Raw genomic sequence first — 22570 nt, forward strand, 5'->3', positions numbered from 1 at the left:
ACATCCTCCAAATTTCTGTTTTTGTGCTCTGGATTTGTTTTCTTTTATATTGTTGGGTCCATAAGAGGAAAAGCTGGCCTAGAATGAAATAGCAGAGCTAAACCATATGTTTTGTACCAAATTAGAAACAGGTGAAGGTTGTTAAAATCCAGCAAGCGCTTACAAAAGCTTTAGACTCGAGTTTGTATTAAAGGCAGGTGGTTATATGTACAATAAAAAGCAGTCACCAGCACACCAGATTATTGATACATATGTGATTGATCTTTTTGGATAAAAACAAGGAGGAGTTAATAAATCACTGCACAAAGCTATAAAGATGTTTGGGCTTGAAAGCCTAGCCTGTAAGAGCAAATGTGGACCCTGAAGGAAATTTATGAAGCATAGATCCTTTTAGCTTTACTTAACAGCTAACATCTGACTGACCCAGGGGGACCATGGAAATTTATTGCTGGGCCATTCAAATATTTAAGCTGTTGTGTGATGTAGAACAGGTAAAGATTAGCCCAATAACAAATATGAGGCAATAAAATAAAATGAGATTTCGATGACTTGTAAGTACTTGTCAGAGGTCAGCTCCAAATGACTGGTCAGAAATGGGAAAACCTTGTTGATAATTAAAGCAGATTGATTATGACAACCTAGATGTTAGCATTGGTTGCTCCCAGATCAATGATCCTTCAAGTTCCCTCCTCCTGTGAAATCCATACTTAAACAGAATGACTTTAGGGGCTCCTAAATTGTCCTTTTGTGTGTTGAAATTGGGTAAGATGATGAGTTGAGGTGATTCCTTTTGCAATTTTATAATTGCAAAAAAAACACAAGAGATACGTCTTTCTCAAACATACTGAGTATATGGAATTTGTAGACAGCATATTCATTCTAGGAAACTGACTAGCTAACTTATGTATGTAATTTTGAGCTTTGACATCTAGAAAGCAGGCAAGAAGTTTTTAGGCTTTCTAATAAGTCATCTTAAATTAACCTTTAAACTTATGTAGTTAACAGATTTATGCACACAGTTATTGAAAAATCAGTTTAGTGAAATCAAGTGGATATTTCAAAAATTCATGGATTTATTTCCAAGCCTTTTATCTACTTTGCTTTATATAAGTCTCCAAAATAATAAATGTATGTAATATTGTTACTAGGATTTTAGAAGTTGTGTTTTGGACTGTAATAAGATCTATGGTTATTGGTGTCAACATATCTGCCTTTTTGACTTACTAAACCCAGAATGTTCTCATATGAAATAACTAGATTTGCTTGTTTTCATGGTGCCAGCTTATCAAATCAGTTGGTATATTTGGTAATAATTTGTTTCATTAACATCTAATTTGTGAGTTGAAGAAATCCCACAAATTTTTATAAAAATCTTGAATAAGTGAAGTTTACAAAATAATACAAATTTACAAAATGGGATTATTATTAGGTGGGGCATTGGTGGGGACCAGGGTATAGAATTAAGTCTAAAGTTAGGAGTCAGGATGTCCCTGGCAGTCAGGGCTGAAGACCGCATGCTCTCCATGTAGCGGGTGCAGGTTCAGTCCTTGGTCAGGGAACTAAGATCCCACGTGTCACACAGCATGGCCAAAAATTTAAGAAAAGAAAAAAATTATTCGGAGTCAGGTACCAGTTGTAATTCTGCCTCCACCATTTCATCCGTTCATTCACTCCTGCCTACATTAAACAAGTAGAAGTGTTCCAGACATTATGTTCTAAGAGCTAGGATGCAGTATTAAGGTGACTTAGGCTCACAGTTTTCATTCTAGTAGAAGATACAGAGGAATAAACCCACAGTTACAATACAAAGTCGAAGGTGCTATGTTGGTGAGTGTGCAGGGTTCTACAGGAGAGAGAAATAACTAATCCCAGCTTGGGGCAGAGAAGTGAGGTCGAGGAGAGTAAGATCTGTGGTTGTAATTGGGTGTTAGGAAAGACCGTGTGACCTTGGGCACCTAAGAAACAGTGCCGATAGGACAAGTGCTGGTGTTGTATGGATAATGTATGCTAAGTGCAGTACCTACTGCATAACAGATATTCAATTAATAAAATCCAGCATCAGCATTGCTGTTGTTTTGGCAGTGCTCATTGGCTCTTTCACTAGTGCTGAGTTCATTGCCTCCTGTTAATGCACAGCAAACCTCATTCTGTAACTTGAAATTTCCTCCCCACCAAGGGATTTTTCTTTTGAACAAAACTCAGGGCACTTTCTAAAAATAGGAGGCGGATGTCTAGGTATATTAAAATTAAGAAAGAAACAGTGAATGACAAAAATATTTCTGAATTTTAAAATCTTACCTTTTGGAAAATTTACTGGACTATATGTCACAGATATTTGTTAGTCTGTACTTAATGCTTGAATTTATTTGATTTATTCATTTATTTGCAGATATTTGTTGGGTACCTTCTGTAGCTAAGACTCTGAGCTTAACATCCATGTACTCAAGGAGCTTATATTTTAATAGAGGAAATAAGACAAATTTGTTATATGTATGGTTGAAAGTACTGGGGGAATAAGAATGCTTTGTGATTTTAGAAGAGAACAAATTGAATAACAAATATTCAGAAATGAATAAAATATAGTATCTTGTGCACTTAAGGACAAATACTGAGGAGGCAAAGCCTAGTAATAATAATTGAATGCCTGCTGAATCCTGGTAATCATGCCAGGTCTTAGATTTTTTGTTTAGTTTAATTCTCATAGCAGTCCTGAAAGATTGGTATTTTAAACCTATTTTAGAGATTTAAAAACAGGTTGAGTAGTATGCACAAGTTCACACAAGTAAGTCACAGAGCTGGGGGCTGAGCCTATGCCTTTCTGACTTTAAAGCCTTAACTTCTTACACCTAAATCCCCCTTCTACTTTTCTTCACCTCCCAGAAATAGGTGTTATAACTAAATAATTTTGATGTAAAGTTGAGCACCTAAGTGGCTTACGTAGCATATACCATTAGTTGCACTGATACATTTAAGCAAACCTATATTATATGCACACATTGTGAAGTTGTCTTTAGAAATTTAAAATGGAGAGTGATTTTTCTTCCAAATTCATTTTCCATATGGAAACATCTTGGCATTTCCAAGTACGGTAGGTTTATGCACCTTGCATGCTTAATTGTAGGATTAAAAAAAAAACCTTTACAAATTTTGTGGGAAACAGGTGCTGTTAAACCTGGGCAAATGCAGATGGCTGTTAATGCTGTGGAATGTGATTTTGATTTACTTGGCAGAATTTTTATTTTATAAAAATAGCTATTAAAATAGACATGCTTTCCATCTTTTAATTTTGCTCTGTTCATTGAAATTTGCTTATAGACTATTTTTCAACAGTTACTAAAAGGGTGTGGAAAAACTGGAAAGTTTCTACAAGGAAATTGATATTGAATTCTTTAACAATTTCCACAACCGTGCAACTTACCAAGTTTTAAAAAATGGGGATTATTTTTAACCTTCTTACTGAAATTATTTGGAATTCTATTTCCCTGAAATTCCCTTCTCTTTTTTAGTACAGCTCTGTCTAAAGAACTATATTTAATATTGGCAAAGAGAATAATCTGATGTAAATCTTTTCATTACATGATTTTTCCTTTAAAAACTTGTGATGGCATTTTACTACCTATTATATCAAATTTAATTTAGTTTTTCACAGTTATATGTGATTTCCTATTATATATTCTATTTTTCTTGTCTTTCCCCAAAGGAGGAGAGGGGAAGATCACTCCTCTTCTTACTCTTTTATGAGGACTTAACTTTTGTTACCCTCTGTCCAATCTATTATCCCTCTTCTCACTTCCCTCTGAGATCTTTGCTGTGTTTTCTGATATCTCTCTTCAGTGATTATTTTATATACAAGTTTTCAACCTCTTTACTATATAACAGTAGTATAAAACTTCTTGATATAAGTTAAATCACTGTTTCTCCTCTGAAAGTATCACCCTGGAGTCTTCAAGAGGAGGCTGTTTCTTCTACCTCCCATGTCTCCGAGTGTAGAGAAGGTAATGTCAGAACCACTTCTCAGTTGCATATACCTCATGTTTTGACATTTAGAGTGGGTCTTTTTTTTTTTTTTTTTAATGTGGACCATTTTTTAAATCTTTACTGAATTTGTTGCAATATTGCTTCTGTTTTGGTTTTGGTTTTTTGGCTGGAGGCACGTGGAGTCTAAGCTCCCTGACCAGGGACTGAACTGGCACTACTTGAGTTGAAAGGAGAAGTCTTAACTACTGGACCATCAGGGAAGGCCCAGGATGGATCATTTTCAATACCCTTTTCTCTATATGATAAAATTATTTTCAGTAACAACCATGAAATGACACAGATGATAATAGCCAAAAAAGAAAAGCAGAAAATTTTCTTTTATTGAAAAAAAAATACATATATATATGTATTTACTTTTTCTTTTGAACCCGATTTCTGTGTACCCATCTTTAGGGAGCAATTTTAAAGGTTTGTGTTTTACTGTACCTTGTTCAAGGCTGCTTGTAAATGTTTTTGTATCTGGATAACCTTCGAGTTGGACACGACTGAGCGACTGAACTGTGAACTGAACTGAACCTTATATAACTACACCAGGAAAAAAAATAGTTCAGAACTAAGAAAATTGCACATTGCTATATCATTGTTTATTTTGAAGCTACTGTTTAAGCATGGGAATATGTAATACCAGACAGTCTGGGGACACAGACTGTGTCCAGAGCAAGCTTAGAAGTAGTCCTTCAGATTAACTTTCATGTTGATATAAAGTTTAATATTAGCGTATGCATAATGAAGACATCCTAATTTGAAGATTGCATTTATATTGAAATCAAACAGTCACTTCAGCAATTATTTAGAACTTAGACCAACAAAAGATTCCGCCCGCCCGCGCCCCCTACCCCGCCTCCGGAGGATTATTTTATCACTGGCATTAATTTGTTGTTTTTAATCTATTGTCATTTTAAAAGCCTATTGAGATTTATGCACCTTCTTATAGACTGCCTCCATCATCCTGCCCTTGTTAGGCCACTGTCGTTAACCTAGTAGCTTCAGGCTTATAGTTTGTCTCTTTTCAGTATCCTAAATATTCTTACTCCATCATCCTTAACCCACTTACCTACAGGAAAAAGAAATCAAACAGTTGGAAAGATTGGAGCACTGTAAATTCAGAGTCGTCTATTTCAGTTGGACTGATACATCCTAGATATCTGGTTTTTCTATCTGACTGTCTCAAGCCTCTTCTTGTGTTTACCCATCTGCAGTTTTCCCTTTCATTCTTGATAAAGCATCTCATTTCCGACTTTATAAAGAAAATAGAAGCTACCAAATGGGAATACCTCAACCTTCCATCAAAATACTTGTAAACCTTTTGTAATCGTCTCCATTTCCTTCAAAATGCCCACTACTTTGTTGACCCTGAGCCAGCCATCTAGTCCCCCAGCTGCTTCCTCTAAAGTGCATTTGTAAAATCCTGTGTCTTTAGGCTCTCTTCTCAGGGAATTCTGCGTATCTCTTACCCTAACTGAATCTGATGTTCTGAAGACCCCATGGGTACCCACTGGTAGCTGTTAATTTTCTTATATGCTAGTAGGTATATTCAGATTCAGGACATGAGATTGGGGTTTTCATGCTCCACATTGCTTTTTCTAGATTCTAACCTCTTTACCCGGTTGGCAAGGCAAACATACAAAAACCTATTCCTTTGAGACATGCTCTTTTCCCCTGCCAGTCTCTGTTATAACCCCATTACTCATCATGTGTTTTGGCAACAGAGAAACAAAGTACACAGATAACATAGGAAAGAGAAACAGTTTTTCTTTGTATTGAAAAGCTTGTTATGATGGATGACGTTAACACACAGATGATTCATCCAACACTTTGGCCTTTCATTTGCTTGATCTTTGGCACCGGCAACCTCTTGCGTCCCATCGTTTTTATTTACTCCCATGGTTCTACTCTGAATCAGGTCATCATTCTGTCAGTCCATATTCAGAATCTGATTCTAGCATCTTGCTCTCTGATGACTGCCTTGGCTTGTTCAGCCTGTATGTTAGCCTCCTGTTCATTGTTCTTCTTGGTGACCTCCAGACACGTCCTCTTTATCCAGTTACATTCAGTTCAGTTCAGTCTCTCAGTCGCATCTGCCTCTTTGCAACCCCATGGACTATAGCACCCCAGGCCTCCATGTCCATCACCAACTCCCAGGGTTTACCCAAACTCATGTCCATTGAGTCAGTGATGCCATCCAACCATCTTGTCTTCTGTCGTTCCCTTCTCCTCCTGCCCTCAATCTTTCCCAGCATCAGGGTCTTTTCAAATGAGTCAGCTTGTCGCATCAAGTGGCCAAAGTATTGGAGTTTCAGCTTCAACATCAGTCCTTCCAATGAATACTCAGGACTGATCTCCTTTAGGATGGACTGGTTGGATCTCCTTGCAGTCCAAGGGACTCTCAACAGTCTTCTCAAACACCACAGTTCAAAAGCATCAATTCTTTGGCACTCAGCTTTCTTCACAGTCCAACTCTCTCATCTATACATGACCATTGGAAAAACCATAGCCTTGACTAGATGGACCTTTGTTGGCAAAATAATGTCTCTGTTCTTGAATATGCCGTCTGGGTTGGTCATAACTTTCCTTCCAAGGAGTAAGCGTCTTTTAATTTCATGGCTGCGGTCACCATCTGCAGTGATTTTGGAGCCCCCAAAAATAAAGTCTGACAGTATTTCCACTGTTTCCCCATCTATTTGCCATGAAGTGATGGGACCAGATGCCATGATCTTAGTTTTCTGAATGTTGAGCTTTAGGCCAACTTTTTCACTCTCCTCTTTCACTTTCATCAGGAGGCTCTTTAGTTCTTCTTCACTTTCTGCCATAAGGGTGGTATCATCTGCATATCTGAGGTTATTGATCTTTCTCCTGGCAATCTTGATTCCAGCTTGTGCTTCATCCAGCCCAGCGTTTCTCATGACCAGTTTACATTACATGGCCCATTATTTTAGTAACAACCTTGTCTTGCCCCACTGTGACTTCTTATCATTCTTATAGCCTTGCTGTCCATTTTCTCTCTACCTGCTGCATGCAAGCAGATGAGTAGAGAGTTACACAAGAGTTTCATTATAAACTCGAGATTAATGACCACTTCTGGGCTCTCATTAGTGCTCAGCAGTTCTATTACATTTCTTTGTTCAACTTGTTCTTCCATTTGATCAAACTTTCATGCAAAACAAAACATTGAGTTATTTATGATCTCTCTTTCTTTATCACCTTTCACGTCCAAACCATAACCAAATTTTTATGATTTATCTCTTAAACATCTTCCAAATTAGTCTCCTTTTTTCCATGTCTAACATTGCCACATTCGTCCAAGCGCCCATGATCTCTCACCAAGGTCACTGCCACAGGAGAGTCTCTCACCTTCTCCAAACCATCCTCCACTTGCAGTCAGCATATTTTTTTCAAAATGTTAATCCGTCGTTGTCAGTAAAGTTCAAGGAGAAAGAGTTGATTAAAGAAGGAACGCATCAAATGAAAATGTGAGCAGGTTACACCTTTGTTTGAAATCCTTCCATGGTTTCTTATTTTTCTTAGGGGGAAAAAAAATCAGACTGTGACCTGACATGGTCTTGAGACCTTTGCATAATCCACCTTCCTATCCAGCTTTAACTTCCTCTCTTGCCAGAACTCCCCTCAGATGAACTGCACTGGCCTTCTTTCAATTCCATGTAGCAGCACGTGTTCCCCTGCGGTGGCTTCTTTGTATATGCTGCTTCCTTTAAACATTCTTTCCCTTAGTTCCTACTCATCTTTGAGGTCTCAGCTAAAACATCACTTTCTCTCAGAAGTCTTCCCTGACTCTCTCAGTCCTTGTCCACCTCTTTCCCAGAATAGTATTCCTTTCCTTCTTTGGTGGTGCGGTTATGTGAGCAATGTCTGTGTGCTCCACTGTACTTGAAGCTCCGTTGTCATCACCAACCTGGCTCACAGTGTGAGTGCAGTGGGAAATTGTTGAATGCGTTAGCCGTTCTGGTGATCACTTTCTTTCATTCTTCCTATTGTAAGGGAAGAGTTGGCCCACCTGCTATCCTGGGCAAATCCTCCTCCTGGGCCCTCCCCACCTGTAGGATGGAGAGCCCGTCCCCTCTCACCTTCTCAGGGCATCCTGCTATGCTTGACCATGTCATTCTAGTTACTGAGCTCTCCTCTCTTTGTGCCAAACTTTACATCATCTCCATTTCCTCACCTCATCACCCCTGAGCTTACACCAGTCTTTCTTCATCTCCCACTGCTTCATTTAAACTTGTCTTTACCATATTACCAAAGCTACCTACCAGTGAATTCATGTAATTACATCCAATAGACGTGTTTTCATGTCTGTTTGGCTTGAACCGTCAGCAGCATTTGACTACTGATGATATCTTCCTTCTGAAATTAACACTTTTTTTGTGCTTTTCTGGTGAGATACCTGGTTTTCCCCAAAATCCTTCTGAGCAGTCTTTCTCAGGCCCTTTTTTATTTTTCATCTCTTGTTGATATTCTTAAGCCTCTGAAACAACCCTGTTCTCCATGATTTCTTTAGGCCATCTCATTCATACCTGTGACTTTAGCTTCCATTTAAGTTTTTCTGTAATTCTTTAATTGATTTTTTTTTTTTTAATGGAGGAGGCCATGGCAACCCACTCTAGTATTCTTGCCTGGAGAATCCCATGGACAGAGAAGCCTGGTGGGCTACAGTCCGTGTGGTTGCAAAGAAGTGGACACAACTGAGCACACAACTGAAAGGAGAATTGATATTTTTACCCCAAATTTCTCTCATAATTTTATGTATAATAACATTTTATGTGAAATTTATCATATATGTTGTACACATGAATAGTATGTATTACCTGCTTCTCTTCAGCCTTCCCTGTCTCAGTTCATAGACACCACTATCTGCCTAAGTCACTCGACTGAGAAACCAAAGTGTCATCTTTGACCCCTCTCTCTTCACCACGGTCACAACCATCAGTCACAAAGTTCTTGCGTTCTGCCCACAAATTGTGGCTCAAGTCTTTTCATATATGTTCCTCTTGACTACTGGAACCCTAACCAAGACCATCACCACAGGACCCAGCAGTCCATCCTGGGCATATACCTAGAGAAAATCATAATTCCAAAAGACACATGTATCCCAATGTTTACTGCAGCACTGTTTACAATAGCCAGGACATGGAAGCAACCTAAATGTCCATCAGCAGAGGAATGGATAAAGAAGACGTGGTGCATATATAAAATGGAGTATTACTCAACCATAAAAAAAGAAAATAATGCCATTTGTAGCAACATGGATGGATCTAGAGATTGTCATACTGAGTGAAGTAAGTCAGACACAGAAAGACAAATATCATATGATATTTCTTATATGTCGAATCTAAAAAAAAAGGGTACAAATGAACTTACTTCTCTGAGAGAAACTCATCTTTTCAGAACCTTCAGAGCTTCCCCTCTCATTCAGAGTAAAAACCAAAGTCCTTACTCTGTCCTGTGAGACCTGGTTTGATCTGGACCCATCACCTTGCTCACTTTGTCTCCTCCTCCTTTTCCCTCACCTTCTCTAGCCCTTTTCCATCTTGTGTGCCTCTGGCTCAACTTACAGTTCTTCTGTATTATCACCAACTTGCAGTGAGTTATGCATAAAACTTTAGTGATAAAACTCAGCAGAAAAACATTTTCCTTTTATTAGTCATGACCAGATATAATAGTCTCTTTTACTCTGCCAGGTGGAAGGAAAGAGAGAGACGAGCATTTCCAGGAAGTTAGCAAAGGTAGAAAGAAAGGAGCTTGGTGTGTTCATGAGACTGTGGGGAACACACTTGAACAGGATAAAGTTGCAAATAAATCCTGCAACAAGTCAGATCACTGAGGCCTTGAAACTGAGGCAGAGGAGTTGACATTTACAACAATAACGAATTAGGAAGCAGGGCTACTCACTGACATGATAAAAAGTTACTTAAGGAAAATAATAATACCTTATCCAGTGAGTAGAGGACAGGGATGGTGCTAAACATCCTGTAGTGCACACAACCACTAAGAACTTTCCAGAGTGGTGATGAGAACAGAGAGATGAGACTGTTTCACACACACAAAGAAAATGACTTGTGGACCTGTTGAACTGCATACATAAAATGCAAAAAGGAATAAAAATCAAATGCCTGAGTAACTGAAGAAAGTTGTAGGGGATACTGACCTAGATGGGAGAAAGTAAGTTGAGTTTGAAGAAAACTGTTGACCTTGGAACATATTGAGGACATGTCACATTTTCTATACATACAATGAGCAGAAGTGACCTTAATATGCACAATAAAGGTTTGGAATTAACCATAGCCATATCTTCATCCTCAACAGAGCCATCAAAGAGCCAGACATGGCTGTGGAACTCCAAAGGTAAAGCTGAGAAACTATAACCCATGTGGAATCCTTTTTAGAAATGTCTGGCTTGGGGAGGAGAGGAAAAGGCTTAATATAATTGTATCTTTTAGAAAAAAAGATTCAAAATAAATTTATTTCATAATTTTTTCCAAATTGAGTGCAGCATATTCTTAATATACATGTACACATAAAGTAATTTGAATATATATCATATAAAATTTATGTGTATATATAAATTTTAAAAATGTTCCTACTTTCAGCACATACATAGGAATCTGTTTTTCTCACATTTCATTTGCTGACACTTCAGTAGGTCTTCTTTGCAGGCTTAGCTGATGCCTATCATGATGACCCTATTTCATTATACTCTTGAAATATATTCTCAGTTCTGGAAGGAAATGTGAAGTTATAGTCAATATATTTAGTTTGGCATATTCAGAACTACAGGATCTTGGAGATGAATGAGATATTTTATCTCATCAAGTGCAGTGGGTCATCCAGTGTTTGATTCCCCCCTGTGTTAATTTCTAGGGCTGCTGTAACAAATTATCACAGACTTGGTGACTTAAAGTAGCAGATATTTATTCTCTCATAGTTCTGGAGGCCAGAAGTCTGAAATCAGGGCACAGAAAGCTCTAGGGGAGACTCTTTCCTTGCCTTCTCCAGCTTCTGGCTCCAGGCATTCCTGGGCCTGTAACTGTGTAACTCACATCTCTGCCTCCGTCTTCATATGACCGTCTCCTTTTCTCTATGTCCCTCCTCTGTATGTCCCTTAGAAGGACAGTTACTGGATTTAGGGCCCAAGTGGATAATCAAAGATACTCTAATCCCAAGATTTTTACCCTTTTTCCAAATAATGTTGCATTCACAGGTTGTGGGTTTCCAGATACGGACATGTTTGGCAGCCACCATTCAGCCACCCCAGGCCTCTGAATGCATAGTTAGTATTTTTTGTAGCTGTATTTGTTTTTGTTTTTATTTTTATTACACAGAAGGAGAGAGGAAGCAAAGGGACAGGGCCCAACATCGTCCCTCACAGCAGCCTCTGAGGCAAAGGTTTGCCTGGGTTAATTTTGAAAAGGCAGTTTTGGGGTTTGTGTTCAAGAAATTCTCTGGTCTGTCAGTCTCAATGCAAACAGCTTAAAATAAAAACCTCCCAGCTGTTCACCACGCAGGCATATACCACAAAATACAAAACAAACCTGTTTGGAAAATGCCTGACCTTAAAACAAGAGTGAGGCCTTAAAGATGCATTAAATACAGATTCTTCCAGAAATCAAGTTAGGCTATAACTTCACAAAACCAGAAGCACAGAATAACATTTCTGTGCTTAATAAAAGTCACTCAGTCATGTCTGACTCTTTGACACCCCAAGGACTATACAGTCCATGTAATTCTTCAGGACAGAATACTGAAGTGGGGAGCCCTTCCCTTCTCCAGGGGATCTTCCCAACCCAGGGGTTGAATCCAGGTCTCCTGCATTGCAGGAGGACGTGAGCCACAAGGGAAGCCCATCTGTAGAACTCCTAGCTAACAAAAGAGGAGGAAGATCACAGATGACAGGTTGGGGGTCCACTCACAACACCTGCCTCTTTTTGTTCTAAAAAGACTCATAACCTGGAGAGTAGAAAAGCAGCCTTGGGGGTGGGAGCAGAAGCTCAGTGATGGTGGCTCAGTCTCCGGAGAACAGAGAGTTGGCTCACTGTTTGCCTGCCTCTCTGCTTTTCCGGCTGATCTCTGCCAGTGCCTGGGATCCCGCCTCGCCCAGCGGCCCCCTTGCCAGGGCCCTTCTGCTGCTGAAGCCACTGCTGCCACAGCCCTTGGCACCACCTCCCCCTTGATCATGTCGATGATCTCGTCAGGGAGTTGACGGTGCTGCTGTGGATACAGCACTCAGGCACCCACCATAATTTGTCCCTGTTCCTGGACGTACACATCGCCTCACTGCAAGTTGATGTCCATCCAGTTGTTGCAGCTCACCGGGTGCCCACTGTACATCTCCCCATTTTGGAGGTCCACCAACATTGGGTGGTTCTGAGCCACTTCCAGCAGCAACAAGGGGAACGTGGAGTCAGCAGGGACCAGGCTCCCTGGCCACTTCCACCAGAGCCGCTGCAGCTCATCATATGATTATTATTTGTTGCTCAGCCTCTAATTGCTGCCTCTACTCAAGATGGTTTAGGTTTTAACTAATTCTGTGGTGACATCGATTTTCCTGTAACTTTTTAACCATTTACTTTGGATTTTCCTGCTTGAAGCCATGAGAACAAACCAACCCCTGTTCTCTCTGAAAGTCCTTCATTTGTCATCCATGAGACTTCTGTCCTCCAGGCTAAACACCACTGGTTCCTTCAACCATTTCTCTCAAAACTCCTATGTCTCTTGTTCTTCCAATCATCCTGGGTATTCTTCTCTAAAGGACCCAGAGAAAGAATACTGAATATATAACTGAAGACCCAATGCTGAGGTCATATCTCTTCCACTAAGTAGGTGACTGAGGCAGGACAGTTTTTTTTAAATAACAAAATCACTGGACCACCCTACTTCACTGCATGCTTTATATAGTCAAATGAGATTATTAAAAAACCTGTAAGAAACATAACCTTTTAGAAAGGTTCCCAGTTATTTATCTGTATACTTGTAAAAAGAAATTTTAACTCCCAGAACCGAAAATAATAGTCAATATAGTCTGAGCCAGTACAAAGTGGTTGACACTAGCATGTCCCCTGGTTATCTGCTCTGTTTCTGTTAATACAGCCTGGAAGCAAATTAGCTTTATGGTACTTATGTCATAATTCTCCATTCACACTGAAATTACTATGTACTAAAGAGTGCTAAGCCATCTTCACAGATAATCTATTCATTGCTTTCTGATTCACTGATTTTTGCCATGTAGAATCAGTGAATTTTTATACAACTTGGCAATATAATTTAAATTGAAAAAGAATTTAAAATTGTTCGTTTTAATTGCATTTTTTGTAAAGGTATAATAATAGAAAATATATAGTTGTTCCTCTAGTTATTTCATGTAATATTCCCTTAAGTGAGTTCTACTTGTGCTAAGAGCATTTTTCTTGTTGTACTTAAATGACCACATTCCTGTCTAAACCTGCAGTTTGCTAGTGAGATTCTCTATGTATATTGAATTAAAATGCCTTTGATTTGTATCTTATGTCCTGATGGTAATAGATTTTACCCTTTTAGATGGATTTCATTTTCCTGGATTGCTTGTTAGTAGGTCTATAAATCCATGTACTATGTGGTAGTTCAACATGACATGACCTTTTAAGAATTTGAAAGCAATATAAGATGTGAACTCTGTCCTAATAGTTGTTCTGTCTTAAAATTTCCCTATTTGAATCTTTGGCTCTACTCACTCTTTAGATTTGTTTTAATGGTACATGCACACCTTGGGGCTCTCTCTTTCTATGAAGAAATCCCAATGAAGTAATAATGTCAATGTTATAACATCCATTTTTCAGGATTTAGAGGCTTGGTTTTCAGTGTATGCTTAATTCAATTTATTTTCCAACATTTGAAACAGTTTCTGCATTTATAACTTGAAAGTGCAGATATATTGTGGGTTTGGAGAGCTGTGCAGATGGTCTACATGTAGTGATTTATAGAATAACAGCTATACAGTATAGAGCTTGAAGACTCTAGTAGATTTCTTCAAAATACCCCTGTGCTGGTATATCCTTTCAATTAGGTAGTTTCTTTGCAAGCTATTCCATACAAATTTGAATGATTCCCAGATACCCTGTAAAAGCCTGGTGTGTTACACTTTGCTTATCCTGACTTTGCTTTGCTATCATTTTGAATGCATTTCAATTTAGGGCCAAGCCATATGTCCTACTTTATTTTTTTATAGCTCCAATTAAATACAAAGCTACATCTTCTTGATGGGTGTATGAAGCATTTGGTGTTCCACTGCAGAACATAAAGACAGTTCATGACCTGGCTCGCTCCCCAGCGCCTATAATTTTATAGTGCAGCGAATTTACCTTTTGGACACTATGATATCAGCAACTTGAGAATTTAATATAAGGCTTTAAATTCTGTTTCCTTTCTTTTATTTTCCCTAGAAAACAATATATCCTTCAAGCATTATGGAATGTATCTTTTTCTCAGACAGTTAAACCACAATTGAAATTAAAACTATCTAGTAATTTATTTATTTCTGTAAGATTAAAATAATCATATATTGCAAAACTAAGGACAGTAAAGTTTCTTCTTGACCGTATTTAAGTTGTGATTGATCTGTCTGTAAAGAAATCTATTGCAGAGGTTAAAATGTATGATTTGTCTGGAGAATCAGGAAAAAATATGATAGAACATAGATACATGCTAACCTTTTCTTCTTCATTTGTAGGAGTGGAAAAAGGAAAATAGTGAAGGAAACTTACTCCCTAAAATAACTCCTCACCTATATAATGATCTATAGATCTCACGCCTTTGTCGCCTCAGTGAGTCAGGTTCAAATGGAAAGCTTTAGAAGAACACTATGGCATGAGTACATTGCCTTGAAGAAGTAACATCCAAATGGCACTCCATACACGTGTAAATGAATTTTTGATGAATTTTTGCTCACTGGTGCTGTTGATTTGACTAACCACCTCAGAAGAAACAGAAAGCTTATATATTGCTTTCAAGTGTGATTTTTTTTTTCTTAATTTAATAGAAGTTGAGGTGTCAGATCCAAAGAGTTAAAGGAAAAAAATTCTAGGATCTTAATCTTAGGGTGGTAAGTTTATACTACATAAATATGAGACATAGGGGCCTCAGCTCCTTGAGATTGGTGGATCACTATCTTATTTATTAGTCCCTTGTTGCAAGAGACTTACTCAATTCTTCCTTTGAAACAAAACTGCCATCATCCTGATCTGCCTAATGTTATGAAGATATTAAGATAATAGGTTGCAGTGACTGTGTAAGTAGCTTAGTCCAAATTTACAGATATTTATGCTGTATCCAAGACGCTTCCACCTTTGTCAACCACCTGGAGTTGCTTTAGTCCAATTTTGGAAAACTTCTGACCCTGCTTTACCTTTTTTAGGTTTCCATTATACCCAAAAGGAGGAGAGAAGTTGCAGTTTGATTACGGTGTGTATCTTCTGAACAAAAATATAGCACAGGTAAGTAACCCTTCTGTGCTCATCTCCTACTTGGCACATGGCAGCCTGCTTTCTTGGATTACTAACTCTCTTTATGAATAAGTTCTACAGTGTACTCTTTTTTTTAATTTTTTTTAATATAAATTTATTTATTTTAATTGGAGGCTAATTACTTTATAATATTGTATTGGTTTTGCCATACATCAAAATGAATCCGCCACAGGTGTACATGTGTTCCCCATCCTGATCCCCCCGCCCACCTCCCTCCCCATACCATCCCTCTGGGTCATCCCAGTGCACCAGCCCCAGGCATCCTGTATCCTGCATCAAACCTGGACTGGCGATTCGTTTCATATATGATATTATACGTGTTTCAATGCCATTCTCCCAAATCATCCCACCCTCTCCCTCTCCCACAGAATCCAAAAGACTGTTCTATACATCTGTGTCTCTTTTGCTGTCTCGCATACAGGGTTATCATTACCATCTTTCTAAATTCCATATACATGCATTAGTATACTGTATTGGCAGAGAAGGCAATGGCACCCTACTCCAGCAGTCTTGCCTGGGAAATCCCAAGGATGGAGGAGCCTGGTAGGCTACAGTCCATGGAGTCACTAAGAGTCAGACACGACTGAGTGACTTCACTTTCACTTTTCACTTTCATGCATTGGAGAAGGAAATGGCAACCCACTCCAGTGTTCTTGCCTGGAGAATCCCAAGGACAGAGGAGCCTGGTGGGCTGCCATCTATGGAGTCACACAGAGTCAGACACGACTGATGCGACTTAGCAGCAGCATACTGTGTTGGTGTTTTTCTTTCTGGTTTACTTCACTCTGTATAATAGGTTCCAGTTTCATCCACCTCATTAGAACTGATTCAAATGCATTCTTTTTAATGGCTGAGTAATACTCCATTGTGTATATGTACCACACCTTTCTTATCCATTCATCTGCTGATGGACATCTAGGTTGCTCCCTACAGTGTACTCTTTTATTTAACTAGTTACAATGATAATACACAGTTCTTTTTTGGCCACAGTATTTTTCTGTGCCATTATAAATACTACAGAGAAGCAGTGGGTACAAATTGGATTCCTCCTGCTACACTCAGAAGCCTTTTACTGAATTGTTACTTGCTAGTAGGTTGTAACTGAATGTGTGGGCTTTATAACCTCATGCCTCTGCAGCTTGACTGGTAATAGCTTTCTTCTCACATAACTTTCTTCTCTTAGACCACTTCTAGGAACTCATTTTGCATAGGGAGTTGTTTATGGAATAAAAGTTTAGTGACTTTGGCAAGTCCCTAACAGTCTCCTCACCTGTTATCCAAGGCCCCAAAGAAAAGTCCAAGCACATGGTCCTTGCAGCCCATCTTGGGTTTTTGTGGCTCTTCCAATGTCATACCCGTTCATATCTCACTTAATATCTTTCCATATGCCATAGAAAGGCTATCAGATGCTTGCGTTTGCATTTTCCTGAAACAAATATACCACATTTCCTTAGCACACATGGCTCTACTTCAAGAGGTAACATGCCATAAATTTTCTGATTGTAGAGTAAGATCAGCTTCAGTGCCTTGTTTTTATTCAGACATCCTTCCAGTTGGACTGTCACATGGAAGAGATCCCACTGTTTGGCTGTTATTTAAAGACATTATCAGCTGTATCCTCAGACCTTTCTTTTATATAGAAGCAATAAGTTTTATGATGTTTTTGTTTTTATGAGCTGAGTTGCATTTTATCCATATGATTCTAAAGACTCACTGAATGATTCCCATATTCATTTCTCGTGGATCTAGAATTATTCTTCCCTATGGTGTCTCCTTTGCCTTTCTTCCTGTCATCTAACTTCAGTTTAATGTTGTTTGTTTTTTTTAATTTGGTTTTTATTAGACTCTTAACTTTTCCAATACTGAATCAGATTTCTAGTTTTCAGTCATCGATTAATCATTTGCTTATAACCTCACACTCACACTGCTTTTACTGTTACTGCCATCCAACTCGTGTTCTTCATTCCAGACGCAAGCAGCCTTGCTCACAGCCTCTAGCCCATGACTCATCTTTCCATGTGCCATTCTTCCCACAACTGAAGCTTTCCCTCCCTCCAGTTTTGGCAGAAGAATATCTTGGTCTAAGAAACAGGACCTTAATTTCAAGTCTGTGTAGCTCACATGACTAATGACAGCTGTCATACCATAGAGAAGGTAGTGCTTAGATGAAAACTGTCAAGCAGTGGCCAGACTAAGGATGCATTAAGGGAGAAGAGATCTAAGTAAATTAGAGAGCACCTCCAGGGAAGTCAGCCAAGGTGGAAAAGAGCATGTGGACACTGGGGTCCAGAGTCTGGGAGTCAGGATGTCAGGAAGGTTGTCCTCATTTAGCAGAATTAAATTCTGATCTGAGTTCAGAGGTTCTTCTCTCTTTGCCCTCTTTTCTGTTTTTTGCCTTAAACGTGTAAGGCCTGAGTCAAGAGTCTTTTAGAAGTTTCCAGGTGAAACCTACTCCTAATTAAGGCTAGGGCTGAAATGCCTGGATTTCCTCATAAATCCCAGCTTCAAACACACACATGTGCACACACACATGCACGCATGTGCACACACACACACACTTAATTCTTCTCAGGTCCAATAGGAATGGCAAAGTGAGGTATAAAGGGGGTGCTAAGAACAGCTTCCTTTGAGAACAAGACCAAGAGGGAGGCTGACTAGGTGCAGTGGAAAACTGGGGACAGCCAGCCCTCTTCATCAGACTCTGTTCCAGCACTGTTTGGGCCTCACTTTAGAGCGCTTCTAATTTTATCCTTAACTGAACTAAAGCCACAAGTATGCTGAGCTGGTTTTATTTCTCTGTTTAAAAAATGGATCATTTCTACTAATTTTGTATCTTCTACAACTTTATACTCTGAGATTCAGAGAGTAGTACATTTGTGTGTGTGTTTAATGGGTTAACCACTCTGATTCCATAGGGAGCAAGTATCTTGCTCTCTAGTGTTTTTTCATCACTGTTATGGCAGTTTTAAAAGGAGACGACAATAAACTTCTTATAAACAGACTTTCTTAGGTTTCATAGTTCATTCATGAGGCCTCTTCTGAACGTTTAGAAAGAAACTTTCAACAAATTTGTGACCTTCAACTTTTTTCACGTTAACGCCATTTTGTCTTTAGCCTTACTACTATCACTTCCTTACATTTCAGCTTTTAAGAATTCATAGAACCATAATTATTATGGCTCCTAACCAGGTATTATATTAATAAGATACTTCCAACTTGTGAAGGTTAATTTTATATATATACACACACATACATACATACACCAATTTTATGTTGTCAAAGGGGAGTTTGTCTTCTCAGCCAGTCTCACTTATACCCCATCTCTAGAGATGTGAACAAATCATACTATTAAAATGACCCCACCTCAGTAATTTATAAGCCACGTTGGTGGAGGTGGATGAAAGCACTGGCATGTGTTAAAGTGCCAGAGAAAAAGGAGTGAAGTCATTTAATACTGCATCCATAACTTGGTTGAGGGTTTGAATAGTCAATAGGACCTTTCATCACAACCAGAAGTAGTAGTAAAATCACTTTTTTTGGTAGAGGAAATGACAGAATATAGTAATATTTGTTACTTCAGTATTTGGGATCGTTCCAGCCCAAGTTTTGAAAGCCCAAGCTTAGAAAGACAGGCCTTCAAGTAGAAATCCTCAAGTGTTGTTTGAAGAGCTGAGAGGGTTGGTAAGGCCTGCCTGCCCTCTTCCTGTCACTGCTGTCTAAAGGGGTGTGTGTGTGCAGGGTTGGTGTTAAAAGTGAATAACGCAAAGTGCCTTGTTTTTAACACCATTTACTAATATTTTTCAAGTGCCAGCCCCTTTGGTTGGAAATAGTCTTCCCTCTTGGGCAGCCTTTAACACTATAGAAATGGACCTGGCAAAATTGAGGTACAGTGTAATTAACATGGTTTAAGAAACCAGCTCCTGCCATAATTGTCAGTAAGTTTATAAGGACATTATATTAGTATTTGTGTATAGCACAGTAGTTTGCTTTTAGTTCCCAGAGTAGTAAATCAAAAATTATAATATTTTTTGGAGAGCTTTACAGTCTATAATATACATATATATATTAATTATCCAAGTGACCCTTGTCATCACCCTGCACAGTGAAAAGGGCAGCATTTGATCCAGCATTTCCACTTTGGGGTATTTGTCCAAAGAAAATGAAAACACTAACCTGAAAATCTATTCCCCCTCATGTTTACTGCAGCATTATTTAAAATAGCTCCTCTGCCCATGGGATTCTCCAGGCAAGAATACTGGAATGGGTTGCCATGCCCTTCTCCAGGGTATCTTCCGAACCCAGGGATCAAACCTGGGTCTCCTGCATTGTGGACAGATTCTTTATCATCTGAGCCACCAGGGGAGCCCATTTAAAATAAGACATGGAAATTACTTGTGTCCATCAGTGGATGACTGGATAAAATGTGGTATGTGTACACACATTCACACACACACACTAGAATATTATTCAGCTATGAAAAGAAGGAAATCCTGCCATTTGCAACAACATGGATTGACCTTGAGGGTATTATGCTAAATGAAATAAATAGCATGTGATCTCACTTGTACATGAAATCTGAATTAACAACAACAACAAAAAAAGCCCAAATTCATAGATAAAAAGAACATATTATGTGGTGGTTGTCACAGGTGAGGGTAGGAAGTGGCAGAACTGGGTGAAGGTTGTCAAAAGCTACCAACTTGCAGTTATAAAGTCAGTCAGTCCTGGGGATGTAATGTATAATAGAGCATGTTGACTACAGTTAATACCATACTGTATATTTGAAAGTTGTTGGGAGGGCATATCTTAATAATTTTCACCACAGGGAAAAAAAAAGTTTGCTACTATGTGTGGTGATGGATGTTGACTTATTGCCGTGATCATTACACAATATATACATACACTGAATCACTGTGTTATATACCTGAAACTAATATAATATTATATATCCCAATATATTATGGGAGGTGAACTAATAGATTAAATGTGGGAGACTGGAGAAAAGGAATAATCGAGAATGACTCCTAGGTTTTGTATGTGAGCAGCTAGACTATGAAAATGCTGTTTATTGAGATGGAGAAGGGTCCAGGAGTCAGGGTTTGGGAGAACCAAAAGTTCTACTTTGGAAATGTTTAACTTGAGTTGCCTTTTAGAAAGCCAAGTAGAGTCCTGAAGTAAGCAACAGGATATATGAGTCTGGAACTTAGGGTGGGAATTAGTACTAGATGTACAGATTTGGTCATCATCAATATAAAGGTGATGTCTAAATTCATGGTACCAGTGTGATCAACCAGGAAGAGAGTGCAGCGCTAGCTCCAAAGAGAGAGACAGGTACAGACAGAAGCGTACAGAGGGATTTAGCCCTGGGAATTCTGATTTAGAAGTTTAGAGGAAGATGAAACAGCAAAGACTGAGAGGAATGGCCAGTTGGATAGAGGGAAAACCAGGAGAAAGTAATAATTTGGTAACTAAGAGAATTTCTGGAAAGAAAGAGTAATCATCTATATGAAATCCTCCTATGAGATGAAGTATCCAGTGGACTTGGAAACATAGAAGTCATTGACAAGAGCATTTTCATTAGAGGAGTAGAAGAGTGAATAGGAAGTGAGGAAGTGACACTGATTGTAGAAAGCCCTTCTGAGGTGTTTTTTTGAAGTGAGATAGATGGGTTCATAATTGGAAAAGATTGTATGTTAAAGGGAGATTTTTTTATTTTCTTTTTTTTAATTTGGTTTTGGAGGGATGTGGAACCTTTTTGGTGTGTTTTCTTTTTTTAAGATGGGAAATATCAAGGCATATTTATATGGTAATGTGAGTGATCAAATGAAGACAGAAATTGCCAATACAAAATAAAGAAGGAATAGTTGAAGAAGTAATGTCAAGAATGTCCTTGATAAAGCAGTAAAAGTTTTATTGTATTAAATGTTGACCCTTGAGTACATATTTTTAAAATATTCTGTGTGATAGAAAGGGAAATAGGCATAAAACACTTGTACAATTGAGTTGCTAACTAAACTAGCTGATTTTTTTCATGGAGCAATATTTTGAAAGATTGTCTAATAAACAGCCAACTGTACAGACTTAGGTATTTGGCAGACATTGTTTTCAAAAATGAATGAGGTGAGCGTTTCAAAGGAAATTAACTGATGTTGAAATTCAAGATTTTGAATGAAAATAGTATGTTGGGAAACTTGCATTTGCCACCATAACATTGACAGCTTCCCATTTCTTAAAGATGTTTTTGGTGAAGTTGGTAGCAATACTTAACGGATGAGATTTTGAAATATTTTATAATAAACGTATAAGCTTTGAAAATCTATATAACTCAATGAGCCAGTATTTTCAAAATGACCAGTGTATGTTGCTCTGAAGTCATGGACAGGTGAAGATCTCTTCACAGTGCAAAAAGCCTAATGGATTTTATTTAACAGATGCAAAAAGTATATTGATAAGGCTTCAGATTCTATATTGCTGCTGCTGCTGCTGCTGCTAAGTCGCTTCAGTCGTGTCTGACTCTGTGCGACCCCACCAGGCCCCACCGTCCCTGGGAATCTCCAGGCAAGAACACTGGAGTGGGTTGCCATTTCCTCCTCCAATGGATGAAAGTGAAAAGTGAAAGTGAAGTCGCTCAGCCGTGTCCGACTCTTAGCGACCCCATGGACTGCAGCCTACCAGGCTCCTCTGCCCATGGGATTTTCCAGGCAAGAATACTGGAGTGGGGTGCCATTGCCTTCCTAACCTTTAAAAAACTACTACTTGTTAAGTATGGAGATAGTATCAGAGAAGAATATCTACAGTTGTCTGGAAAAGGCTGTTAAAATTCTCCTTTCTCGCCAAATTACATTTTCTCATGAAACAACATGTGGTAACAAAATGAATGCAGAAGGATATATGAGAATGCAGCTGTCTTCTGTTAAGGCAGGCATTGCAAGAGACTTGCAAAAATGTAACATGATGTCACTCATCTCACTAAATTTCTTTCTTTGAAATTATGCTTGTTTTTCATTAAAAGTGTTATTTATATT

The 22570-nt window shown here is 38.6% G+C and overlaps 1 protein-coding gene and 1 pseudogene across 5 annotated transcripts in view; one reads left to right on the forward strand and one right to left on the reverse strand.

The window, feature by feature from the left end:
- The window catches only part of UVRAG (UV radiation resistance associated), a 328758-nt gene that overhangs the window by 231979 nt on the left and 74209 nt on the right, over positions 1–22570 (forward strand). For all 5 annotated transcript variants that reach the window (XM_015474813.3, XM_059874961.1, NM_001193026.1 and 2 more), the window contains one exon: positions 15437–15515. In XM_015474813.3, the coding sequence (XP_015330299.1) occupies positions 15437–15515 (79 nt within the window). The remainder of the gene's footprint in view (positions 1–15436; positions 15516–22570) is intronic.
- On the reverse strand, positions 12013–12435 carry LOC112441646 (U6 snRNA-associated Sm-like protein LSm4; annotated as a pseudogene).

The sequence above is a fragment of the Bos taurus genome, chromosome 15 (assembly GCF_002263795.3).
Source record: "Bos taurus isolate L1 Dominette 01449 registration number 42190680 breed Hereford chromosome 15, ARS-UCD2.0, whole genome shotgun sequence".
In the NCBI taxonomy this organism is placed as follows: domain Eukaryota; kingdom Metazoa; phylum Chordata; class Mammalia; order Artiodactyla; family Bovidae; genus Bos; species Bos taurus.